This window comes from Lycium ferocissimum, chromosome 10 (assembly GCF_029784015.1).
Source record: "Lycium ferocissimum isolate CSIRO_LF1 chromosome 10, AGI_CSIRO_Lferr_CH_V1, whole genome shotgun sequence".
Classification (NCBI taxonomy): Eukaryota; Viridiplantae; Streptophyta; class Magnoliopsida; order Solanales; family Solanaceae; genus Lycium; species Lycium ferocissimum.
Window position 1 is genome coordinate 67,174,219 of NC_081351.1, and position 12,892 is coordinate 67,187,110.

Consider the following 12,892-nt stretch of genomic DNA (forward strand, 5'->3'; position numbering starts at 1 on the left):
TTGAAGTACCTACTTTACCAAAGGGTAACTTCCTCTATTCAATAAAAGAGACTTACTAAGCTGCTTGATCTGGACTACAAAGTGAAATACAAAAGAGCAGCTGAGAATAGGGTCGTTTATGCACTCTCTAGGCAACATGAGAAGTTGGACATTTGCTACGTAGGACACTGGTCAGTTGTTCGCTATCAGTGTCTCAATTCCTTCCTAAATGCAAGAAGTGGCTTCCAACTATGAAGAGGATACACATGTATTAGACCTTATAACTCATCTCACAGAGGACCTACAAGGTCCCGACATTTGGCATAACTCCTCAAGGCACCTGAGAAAGAAAGACAAGATTCATGTCGGGCTTAATGGTAATCTAAGGCAATAGCTAATAAACATTTTTCATGATTCTCTTATTAGAGGTCATTCAAGACAGTTGGGTACTATGAAGAGGCTTTCTCAACTCTTCTATTGGCCCAATATGAAATAGATGATGATTCAATTTGTGGCTAGTTGTGATGTATGTCATATGAACAAGGATGGAGATGTAACCTATCCTGGCCTCCTATAACCCCTTCTTATTGCTAAACAAGCATGGACCCACATTAGTATGGATTTTTCAAGGTCTGCCAAAATATAGGAACAAAAAAGTTATACTTGTGGTGGTGGACATAATGAAAAAATACGCACATCTCATCTCTCTTTCACGTCCCTTTTTTACAGTTACTGAGGTCTTCTGGTAGAGAATGCACATTTTATATGAGATTCTGGAATCAATTGTTACTGACAGAGACATGATATTCTTGAGCAACTTTTGGCAGTCATTATTCATGTTATTGGGTACTCAGTTTCATTATGACACTGCATATCATCCTTCGATTGATTGTCATACTGAGAGGGTGAACAGACGTCTTGAAAACTATCTAAGGTGCATGATTGCTAACAGGCATACTCCGTGGAAACAATGGCTAAGTGCAGTAGGGAGGTGGTATAATACCACTTTCCTCACTAGCTTGCAATCGCTTTGAGTATTTATATGGTTACTCTCCTCCTCAATTGTTCATTGGGCCCTTTCTTGAGACAGTAGTATCAAATGTTGAGAATGTAGTCATGAGAAGACAACAAATGCAAAGAATTGTTGAAGGATAACTTATGCAAAGCTCAAGAAAGGATAAAGTTGTATGCTGATAGGAGAAGAACTAACAGAGAGTTTTAGGTGGGAGACATGGTTTATCTGAAGCTTCAGCCCTACAAAGAGGCCTCTATTGCCGTAAGGAAGAACCTGGAGTGAGTTCTAAACATTATGGTCCCTATAGAGTGGTTGCTAGAATTCAACATGTGGCCTATAAGCTTGACTTTCTCTTCTAAGTCTAAGGTGTGCCTTGTGTTACATGTTTTACTGCTAAGCAACAAAGTGGTTGTACAAACTGTTTTTTCAAATGCTGATGAAGATGACCAATTTCAAGTCAAGCCAGTGGTCATTCTTCAAAGACAGGTACCAAAGAAGAACAATGTTGTTGCTGTGAAGGTGTTGGTTCAATGGTCCAATCTACCTCTTGTGGATGTCCCTTGGGAAGATTATCAGTTTATCAAGGGTAATTTCCCAAACTTTGATTCTTAATCCTTGAGGACAAGGATTGTTTGAAGGGGCGAGGAATATTATGACCTTGAGAAAGACAATAGAAAATAGTGTAGTTGACTGCAACTACTGGGATTCAAAACTAAGTAAGTAGGCGAGAGAAATAACTATTTTCCAATCAACAGTTATGATTAGACATAGTTAAATTAGCAGTAAGGGCCACAATGATGCCACGTCAACTGAAGGTTGTTACTGAAGGTTGTTATAATCTACACTGACAGGAGAGAGAAGGCAATGGATATATGGTATTTTCCTCTCCTTTCTCATTTCTCTCCCAGGCTCTCTTCTTCTTCTTCTTCTTCTTCTTCTTCTTCTTCTTCTTCCTCTTCTTCTTATTCTTCTTCCTTCTCTAAACTTCTATCATTCTTCTTCTCTTGTCTCGAGGTTGACTATGGATTAGCTTTAGTTTCTGATTAGTTCCTACTCATTTTAGTTTTTTTCCTTCTTGCAATAGAGATATGTTTTGTTTATATAAAACCGAGAAAGTTTCTCCAAAATTATTGTGTTCTATTTTATATTCCTCCTAATTTCAGTACTAAATAGTCAGATGCTGACATGTGGATTGTTGAGGAAATAACCAAGGTGTTACTTGCTGATTAGTTAGGTACCACTAATTAGTGGATGGAATCCCCAAGAAGAATTAGAATAGCTGCTCCCACCCCCTTGGCAGGTACAAATAAATGACTGATTAAGCAATTGTACAGATAGCCAATTTTGGTACCCCATTTAAGTCACTTTATTATTCTTTTGTGATACATAATTGAAGTTACAAAAATTCAAGGAAGTTACAGATTTTGTCTAAAGTTTGACATGTTATAATGCAAGCATACTTTCGACATATGTGTCAAAACACTGGCTTGTCAAGACCAAATTTCTGACATATAAGTCTGAAGTTTGGATTGCCAAGGCCAAACTTCCACGTTGACTGAACTTCAGACTTATGCCTAACTTCAGACCTGGAGTTATCCATGTCCATTTACCAAATAATTGGCCATGAATCATCATATGAAGTCATTTATTTAGTAATAATAGATTATTGGATGATAATAGGCTATGGACGGTTTCAGGAGAGGTAAAGGGAAGCCAAAGAAGTATTGGGAAGAGGTGATTAGACAGGACATGGCGCAGTTTCAGGTTACCAGGACATGACCTTAGATAGGAGGTTGTGGAGGACTCAGATTAGGATAGAAGGCTAGGTTGCTTATCCTTTCATCCTAGTAGTTGTAGTTTTGCTCATTCGTTTATTGCCATTTGATTTCTGCTTATATCTGTTAGGCCTTGTACTTTGATTATCTTATTTATATATGGTAGCTAATGATCCTTTCTTTCTAGACTGTTCTATCATGACTTTCTCGCTTTTGTTATTCCTCATTTTCATATTGTTTTTGATATGCTTGTCCCTATCTAACTTTTTGTGTTGTTTTCTCTCTTGAGTCGAGGATCTCTCGGAAACAGCCTCCCTACCTTTCGGGGGGGGGGTAGGGTGTACATTCTACCCTTCCCAGACCCTACAATGTGGGATTCTATTAGGCATGTTGTTGTTGTCTTCTAGTAGTCTTAACAAATAAAAGCACAAAAATCAACTGAAGGGCATAGACCAAACAATTACTAACTGTAGCTTTGGTTAATTTAACAACCATTAGATGTGAATACAAGATAATCATGATAAAAGTTTCATATCAACCAAGTATCAGTTTCATGTATTGGCCTTTTTAAAAATGTACAGTAATAAAAAGGAAGCTTGTATAAAAAAGCATAATTACAGACTATTCTCTTGCATATAAAAAATTTCATTATGAAGGGTACATCAACAAATAAATGATAGGTATTGTCCAAACTTATCCTGTTGCAAATTAAGTTGCTCATGAGTCATGAATGTAAGATTAACTGCTTAAAATTTTGTACCTGCAAATTGAAGAGAAAGGAGAAGAAAAGGAGAAGCAGCAAAAGGTGGACACACAGAAGCTTTTGTCTAAACTTTTCAACGTTGGCTATCAGTTAAATAATTTGAAATAATTAGATACAGTTTAAATAACATGGAGAAGTAGGCTATAGGGTGCAATTCCTACACTTAATGGGGATTTTGACCCCTAAAATAACATTGGCCGTAAAAAGTGGAACTGAAATATATAAGGGGTGGATTCTTCTTAGCCTCGCAGTCTGTTAGTGAAAGAATAGTATCCAAAAATTCCCCTCACTAAACCTCGTATCCTATTAGTGCTTTCAGTTAGGAAGTTGGGCTAATTGTTAGACTAACCATTTCACAATTTATAGTGCAGACATGTGAGAGTGAGTGGAATGAGAGCACCAAGCAGTCAGAAAAGAATGCAGGAAGGTAGCATCAGTACAACAACACGTACTAATAGGCATCATAGACCGACAATAATTAGCTAACATATATATAAGAAAGAAAAAACGAAAGATAGGCATCTAAGCAACCAAATATACAGTCACTAAGCACATCCACATCAGTCACTAAGCACATCCTCGTAAGACTTGCAGTAATGTGAACCACACTAGATCTCAGTAGTCTACAGCCACAGCCTAGGCAAAAACCTCTAGTCCTCGAATCCATCAAATGTCTAGGTAAGTGATTAACAACCACGCAGCATCTCAAATGAATCAACAACTATCCTTCCATTTCCATTGATAAGTGAGATATCAAGAGAGATATGAATGCAAATACAAGTCATAAACATAGCAAATATGGAGACAGGCCCATAATAACACCTTATGGAACCAACCTAATTGGATTTCACCTCCACATCACTAGCCATTCCGCACATAGTCTAGAGATGGCTACTATATCAAGTATGTCCAAAGAATCACGGATGTTTCCTTCTCACCTATTCACAGGTAATATCAATGTATCATGGAAATAAGGATGACTGCAATGCAAAATAACAATACCAAGTGAATCATATCAATCCCAGTCGTGCCACACGTGGACACATTTCACAATATCAATATCAAGTCAAGTCCTTTCCTATATCTATGATAATGTCAAGACAAGTTACAACCGTATCATAATCACAATATGGCAACTAAGTACAAGTCCAATATCACACACATGGCAACAAGCCAATAAATCACAAGAAGGCAACAAGCCCACGAATTAGTCAACAATACCAACCTAAGAAAATTCATCCCAACTTCATACCTGAAGGCTTAACATGCTCTCTCCGTCAATAAGTAACTTCTACATATGATTCTCTAACTGAAGTTTAACTGAAGGGTAAGCCTTAACCTAACTCGCTGCTGAACTGGAGCCACGAATAATCAGATCTGAGCCTTTTCCTTTCGAAGAGCCTCCGAATACTCAAATTCTAGTCATTATCGAATTCTAAGTTAGAAACGAGAAACAACGGTACCCATATTTCTATACATTCGTTCGAATCAAAATCAACTAAGTAAAAAAGGGAAAACGGTCCACAAGGGTAAAACGGGTATTTCAAAGATGGAATAGGTAACCCAATGTTCTAGAAGTTTAATTCTACTCCCCAATCGCTAAATTAGCTCAAGTATTGATCAATTTTATCATTCAAATCCAAACCCTCAATTAGGGTATAAACCCTAACTTTCAATTCTTCAACTATAATGGAAAATTCAAGCCCATTGGTTACTAATTCATCAAATTCCATGCTTAGACTAGTCCAATCCATCAATTAATCTCATACTGGAAGACTAAATATCAATTAATAAAGTAAAGGTCAAAACCCATCTTCTTCCTTAAGTCCTTTAGACTTTCTACCATAGATTCATGCTTAATAAAGAAAATCTAGGTTAGAGAACTTACCCCCAAGAAAAATTCACTTAGAACCTCTTTAATTCGTCGTAAAGACACTTAGGAGAAATAATATTTGGAATGGGAAATGAAAGGTTTTCACTAAGCATTAAATAGAATCTGATTTTGAGTTTCCTGCCGCAGCGGTAATGGGTCCGCTACAGCGGGACCACTCTGGCGATACCCGCATAGCCACCCCTCCCCCTACCCACGCCACCCCCTTTTTGAATGTATATTGAATGTAAGAGGAAGTTATGTTTTTAAATGTATGTTGAAATGTAAGGGGAAGTTATGCTAGATTGCTGTTTAAGGATGGTAGATGTGGTTTATCTATTTATGTTTGTTTAAATTATAAAAGAAAAATTAATTATTATTTAGTTAACAAAATTAACACAATAACTGGATATTGGATGGTTGAACCTTCGTAACTCAATCAAATAAATATTTATGGGTTTATATCTGGATGTATACCTCTTTTAATTGAAAAGAGGAGAGAGGATAAGTCTAGATTTAAGGCACCTTATGCATAGATGCATCTAAAATAACTTGTCAACAACCCTATTAATTGTGTTATTGTATCCGTGAAAACATTGGGTGAGACAATAACTGAATATCGGATGGTTGAACATTCGTAATGCATCTATTGATAGTTCAACCAAATAAATATTTCTAGGTTTATATCTGGAGTTACACCTCATTTAATTGAAAAAAAGGAGACAGAGGATAAGTTGGGATTTAAGGCACCTTATGCATAGATGCATATAAAACAACTTCGCAACCACCCTATTAATTGTGTAATTTGTATCCGTGAAAGCATTGAGTGATTCTGTGGACTAGTAAGAAATACACGTGTGCCAAGGCTTGAAGGCCATTGGCTAGGCGTGCTTGAGGAAATGATATAATTTCTCTTGATTCACATTCTTTTTTTGTTCGTCTCCATTTTTTTTGTAAGTATGTGTATGTTCAAAGTTCTCACTCGGGTTTTCTACGTTTTTAACGTTTCTTCACTTGTTTCTTCACTTGTGTGCACAAAAAAAATATGGAACGCATTCCCCGTCATACTGGAAAAGATCCTCACTCATTTTGATGACACCAACACATTGATTATGCGCCGCTTGAGTTCTTTGGAAGCTGGGATTGATCATTTAAACGTTCGTCTGGATGAAAGGCTAGAAGACATTAATCAACGAATGACGACCTTGGAGAGAAAGATCGTTGAAGTCAAGCAGCACCACGATATGCTACTTGATGGTCTTAATGCTGTTTTTGTCAACCTGGAAATGATTTCCCAGACGCAACCATTGATGCTATGACGCCTGTTTACTAAATTTAAGTTAAATGCAAATGAGGTTGTTACAATTTCTGGGTTGTGGTCTATTTATTTATGTTAAGAAAACTTTGTATTAAACAACTTTCATCTAGAAGGCAGTTGGTGCGTCCCCATTATTATTATTATTATTATTATTATTATTATTATTATTATTATTATTATTATTAAACCTTATTATAGTTTACAAAATGGGTCAACCATTCCGTCGCTCATGGAATTTTTCTTGTTGGATCCTTCATATAAGTAATGGCGAAGGGTCAACCAAGAGTCAATCATGCGCTTTTGTACTGCTTGATCCTTATGGTGGCATCGCCTGACGGCTCAACCAACAACACTTTAGAATACTAACAATTGAACAATAACCCTCAAGCATTGTAATATATGATCAAAATCATGCTTTCAAGTATTCCCTCCAACAAACAAAATTAGTATTCAAAGAGAGAGGCTTCTTGGCTATCGAGATTGAGATCCAGCAGCCCACATGTTGTGACGTTCCATCACCATTTTGCTGAAATGGGAGTTAGGGGAATTCAAAGCTAATCCAAGTAAGTCTAATTAATTAATTAAGATAAGATAAACTAACAATCCAAAAAAGCACCTCATTATTTTGTTGCAGTGGGGTTTAGACCAAATTCAAAGTCAAGCCAAGTAATTCCAATGACATTAATTAAAATAAACTGACAATGCAAAACAATACCTCATTTCTTGCTCTTGTCGAACCGGCGCGCCGTCGATTTGCAGTACCCCTTCCTCTTCCTCCATCTTATGATGCTCCATCATCATTTTGCTGCAGTGAGGGTTAGACCAAATTTAAAATTAAACCAAGTAATTCTAATGACGTTAATTAAAATAAACTGTCAATGCAAATGCAAGACCTTCATTAACTACCTATACTTCTTGTAATCCTCCATCATATTAGGGTAACCTACAAGAAAGAACTTTTTTCAAGTGGTGTCGTACAACATCTTTTCTCCACCTTGTCAAAACATACCTATAGTCCAAGTATTTAATCTTCTTATGTACAATCACCTTAAGTATATGACAGCAAACCATCCCCCTTGATTCAAAGCACTTGCAATTGCAGTCAAAATGTTCCCCCTGTATAGTGTGTTTAACCCTGTAGACAAATTGATTTTCATAAAAATCATTTCTAATTGAGGAATCTGTTATGTTGTACTTCTCCGCTCCTTCCATAGCTTGCTCATCCTCAACTAGTCTTAATTCATAGTGATACAACCTCTTTAACTCATACTGAAAAATTTGAAAAAATATGCGGGTATAAGCATCTCGGAGCTGCACCTCCCATGAGCACATAGACTCGCAAGTTGTTTCTTGTAACGAGATTTATGCTCAGAATCCAACTCTTTTCATACCTATTTCTCAATGCTAACTCATACTGCTGAACAAACTATTTCGGCGTGCTTCGATGGCTGATAAATCCATCGAGTTAGGCATGCATTCCCTCACTTCTCTGCGTTGATAACATCCCAGCCCAGAAGTGGTCATTAAGGAATACTGGCACCCATCTTTGCCATTTTGAGAACAACTTACTGAACAAATTATTTTCTTTTAGTTCATATTTCACAATAAAATCACCCCATCTTTGCTCGAACTCTTCACTGGTAATGCTATCAAGGACAATGTTTTTGAATTCATACTTGGCTACTTTGTATTGACTACCTGCGACAATGTTTTTGAATTCATACTTGGCTACTTTGTATTGACTACCTGCCAACCTTTAGACGATTTGGAAGCTTAGCGAATATGTGCCAAATACAATATCTGTGAATTGTATCATTTTCAAAAACTTCACTAACACCTGCCTTAATGCTTTCACATTGGTTAGTAAAGATAGCCTTTGGAGCAACTTGTTTCATGGCTTTTAGCCATGTTTCAAAATTCAATTTGTAATTCTTTGCGTCCTCATTGGTAAGAAGAGCACATCCCAAAAGTATAGACTGGTCGTGACGATTAATACGAACAAAAGAAGAAAATGGCATGTTATACCTATTCACATGATAGGTTGTATCGAAGCGGATAAAGTCATTGAACTGCTCATACGTATATTTACAGTGGGAGTGAATGCATACGGCGCTTTTAATCCTATTAACACCATCCATTTCCATAGAGTAGAAAAATCTCACAAAAGAAATTTCATAAAGCATTTGCATCACCTGCTATCAATTCCGACCTCCTGGCCTATTCAATATAATTTCTACAGTCCTTTGAGTTACAACCCATATTTTCTGGCCCACCAGATTGAAACTCCAAAAGTCTCGCGCTCTTGCAAGGTCTTAAGCCAGCTCTGTCATTAGCTTCAAGAGTCCTCTTTATAGATTTACTAATAGATCTGTGTCCAGCCATATACAACGACATGCTAAAGTTCAATTGATGAATATGGTCGCTACATACCTTAGTCACCATCCATGAACCATCTATCTGCTTAACGGCATTAACTTTAGCCTTACATCCAACCCTCTTGGTGTATTTTGCTTAGTTGGTTTCCTGGACTTGTCACGAGAAAAATAAGCATACGAACGAAATTTGATTGTTCTTTTCACCCACACAAAACCCTCTCATTTTCGTATGTTTTTTTATAAAAATCAAACATTGATTCAGCAGATTTGAATATCATACCACGTTTTGGACCTAATAATATTTCCTCTTTAGAATACACTCACTCCATTTCTTCACCCTCTTCGCATTCTCTATGGTGACTGCCAACTAAATCGGTACTAATCTCATTATCTTCTCCAGCAGAATTGTGTTCATCTTCTCCAGCAATTAAATTAATCTCATGCATTATCTTCATTAATCTCATTGTATGTGTTGTGATTGCCAACTGAATTAATCTCATTATCTTCATTAATCAAGTTGTCTTCCGATGTCAATCCTAGATGCTCTTATAACGTAAACCTAATAGGATCAAATTGGTTATCTTGATTGGGGTTCATTTAAGTGAGAATGTTTAACACAATAGAGGTTATGGCGACAGAGTTTGCGTGATCAGGTCTTCTCTAGGTTTTTTTTTTTTTTTTAAATCTTCTATATGATCGAGGTTTTTTTTATCTTTTATACGAAGGGTCAACTGAAAATGAAGGGAAAAATTTTCTACTTTTTTTTATTCGTATATGTATTGAATTCCTATACGTATAACAAAGTATAGAAAAGAAGAAAAGTTACCTCGATCAGTGCAACTATATCTTAAGCGTGCTTAAGATTGATTTGTCTTGACTGTTGTGAAGGTTAAAATTATGGCAGAAGGGTCTAGGACCCCCCTGAACTTGTCGATTTTTATTCAGTGTACACCTAAACTTTACGTTGGCCTAATTACCCCCCTCAACTTGAAAATATGATAGCTTGGACCCCCCTAAACGCTAATGTGGCAAAGAGCGTGGATACACTCTCTTTTAGGTGCGTGGATGGTTAAAAATTCGAAAAATCAGCTTCTAAATGGGGTATTTTTCAACTATAAATTGCCACATAATCAATATAATGATTTTATTTGATCCAATTGTATTTCTTATTGGTTTTTCTTAATATACATTGCATATTTTATCCAAACTGTGTTTTTTTCTTTTCGATATGATGATTATTTATTTTAGCTATGTATTTTTTTTTTCTTTTTTCGGATCCAAATCTAAATAACTTAGTTGAAAGTTTCAACTTGAAATTCTATTTATTTTATTCAAATAAAAATAAGGTTTAGCAAAAGTAATGAAGTTTAGACGGTGTATTTTTTACAAAAATATTGTGTATTTTTTTTCATGCAAGTACTATTTATTTATACTGTGCATTATTTTTTTTGGGTCAAATTCATAAAATATTTGGTTAATATTTTATTTGACTTCTTTTTTAGATTTAATGATTATTTGTTCTTACTATGTATTTCTTCTTTTCCTGGCCAAATAAAAATTATAGTCAAAATATTTTCAAGTTCTTTTTTTTTTTTTACAGATTTGGCCCGAAAAAGATGATTCAAATAATCGTTGAACTTAAAAAGTAAAAAATATATATTTTATCCTTTAAAAAATGCCACATGGACAAAAAAATCCATGTGGCAGCGCATGTTGACCACCTCCATGAGTTGTCAGCGTCCAGGGGGGTCGTGCCTATCATATTTTCAAGTTTAGTGGGGGTAATTAGGCTAACGTAAAGTTTAGGTGTACACTGAATAAAAATCAACAAGTTCGGGGGGGGGGGGGGGGTCCTAGACCCTTCCGCCTAAAATTAACCTTCGTTTGGATGTTAAGTTGGTGAAGGTTAATTAACCATCTTTGGCCTGTTAAGGGCATATAAGACCTTTCACTTTGTCTGCCCATTTTCTGCCCAAGCGTTTCTGGCCAATTAGCACTTCCCAAAATGCAAATGTATTTTAGTACAGTGAACGTCAACGGAGGGAGTATTGCAGTAGTAATTTTTCTTTCCCTATAATTTAATTGAAGCCGCAGCCCTATCCATTTATTCATTCGACCCAACTTTATTTTGTTCCGTTCATTTATATATTTCTAACTTATGTTCCTTTCTGTATTCTTGGGTCAACTATATAGGAGTACATTTTAAAAACGCCTTAGAATTTGTAAAGAACACCCAATCACTCTCAATTGCATTCCCCAGGTCACCTACATGTTTTAAGACTTGATAATATACTCAAAAACGTGTAATCACTCTCAATTGTATTCCCCAGGTCAACTATATATTTTTTAAAGACGACTAATAATAATATATTAAAGTGTGGGGTCCAGCCCCATAAATTGAGGAAGAAAAATCTTCCCTTTTCATATGTGCAAATCTGCACTTCTTCAAAATGGCAATAAACGTTGAAGAATTGGCACTGGCCAATTAATGTCAAGAGAAAATTGGCACACTCCATCCCTATAAATGGGGAGCCCTTGCTCAGTTTACAGACACACTAAAAAAACACACCAATCTCAAACAAATACATCTGAGTACTTAGAGAGCGGAGTGAGATATACCATAGACTGTGTAAGAAAACAGTCTGTGAAGAAAAATGGAGTGTGAGAGATATTATAGTGAGGTGAAAAAAATCAAAAAGAGTGTTATTTCTTTTGAGCGTGTAGTGGTCTTTGGAGTATTTATACTCGTGACTACACAAAGGTAAAATTTCTTACTATAGTGATATCAGCTGCTTCTCTTGGCCGTGGTTTTTCCCTTATTCAGAAGGGTTTTCACGTAAAATCTTGGTGTCATTATTGCTTCATTTTATTCTTGTTGATTTAACCATAACTTAGTGTTCCGCGTTTATCGCTAATACCGTGAATATTATTTTTGCAGGTCTATTTTATTCCTAACAAGTGGTATCAGAGCCAAGGTTCTGTCTGAGTATGCTCTGTGGTTGCAGCACAGTCTGAACTTCCACATCAGAAAAGAATTACTTTGGTCTCCTAATAAATAGTATTTGTATTTGTGATAAACGATGAAAGTCAACACTAGTAGAATGGCTACTTTGAGTGGTATGACATTTGGAAGGGTAAAATGGAAGATTTGCTCTATGTTAAGAATTTTCATCAACCTGTCTTTGCCACTAAAAAGCTTGATAATAAATCAGATGAAGAGTGGAATTTGTTGCATCGGCAGGTTTGCAGCTTTATTAGACAGTGGGTTGACGATAATGTGTTGAACTATATTTCTGGAGAGACACATGCTCGGACCCTATGGGAGCATCTTGAAAGTTTGTATGCTTGGAAAACTAGTAACAGCAAGATGTTTTTGATAAAGCAAATACTGTGTTTAAAATACCACGATGGTTCTGCAATGACAGATCATATGAATATTTTTCAGGGGATCATGAACCAGTTATCTGCTATGGGCATTAACTTTGATGAAGAAATTCAAGGCTTGTTTCTACTTGGTTCCCTATCAGATTCTTAGGAAATTATTAGAACTTCATTATCAAATTCTGCTCCGGATGGTGTGATCTCTATGGATTTTGCCAAGAGCAGTCTTTTAAATAAAGAGATAAGAAGAAAATCTCAAGGTTCCTTCTCATCAGATGTCTTGATCGACACTAGGGGGAGAGGCAAGAATGGTGGTTCTCAAAATAGAGAACATCATAGAAGCAAATCCAGAAGCAGACTTAAAGATATTGAGCGCTATCATTGCGGGAAAAAAGGGCACACAAAGAAGTTCTGCC

At 36.2% G+C, this 12,892-nt stretch overlaps 1 protein-coding gene across 1 annotated transcript; it reads right to left on the minus strand.

Moving 5' to 3' along the window:
* Window positions 1-7,191: 7,191 nt before the first annotated feature.
* LOC132035086 (protein FAR1-RELATED SEQUENCE 2-like) lies at window positions 7,192-8,858 on the minus strand. Its single transcript, XM_059425404.1, has 5 exons — window positions 8,516-8,858; window positions 8,290-8,418; window positions 7,768-7,855; window positions 7,436-7,525; window positions 7,192-7,246 (listed from the first exon to the last, which is right to left on the minus strand). The coding sequence occupies exons 1-5, from the start codon at window positions 8,856-8,858 to the stop codon at window positions 7,192-7,194; spliced, it is 705 nt and encodes a 234-aa protein (XP_059281387.1).
* Window positions 8,859-12,892: the final 4,034 nt, after the last annotated feature.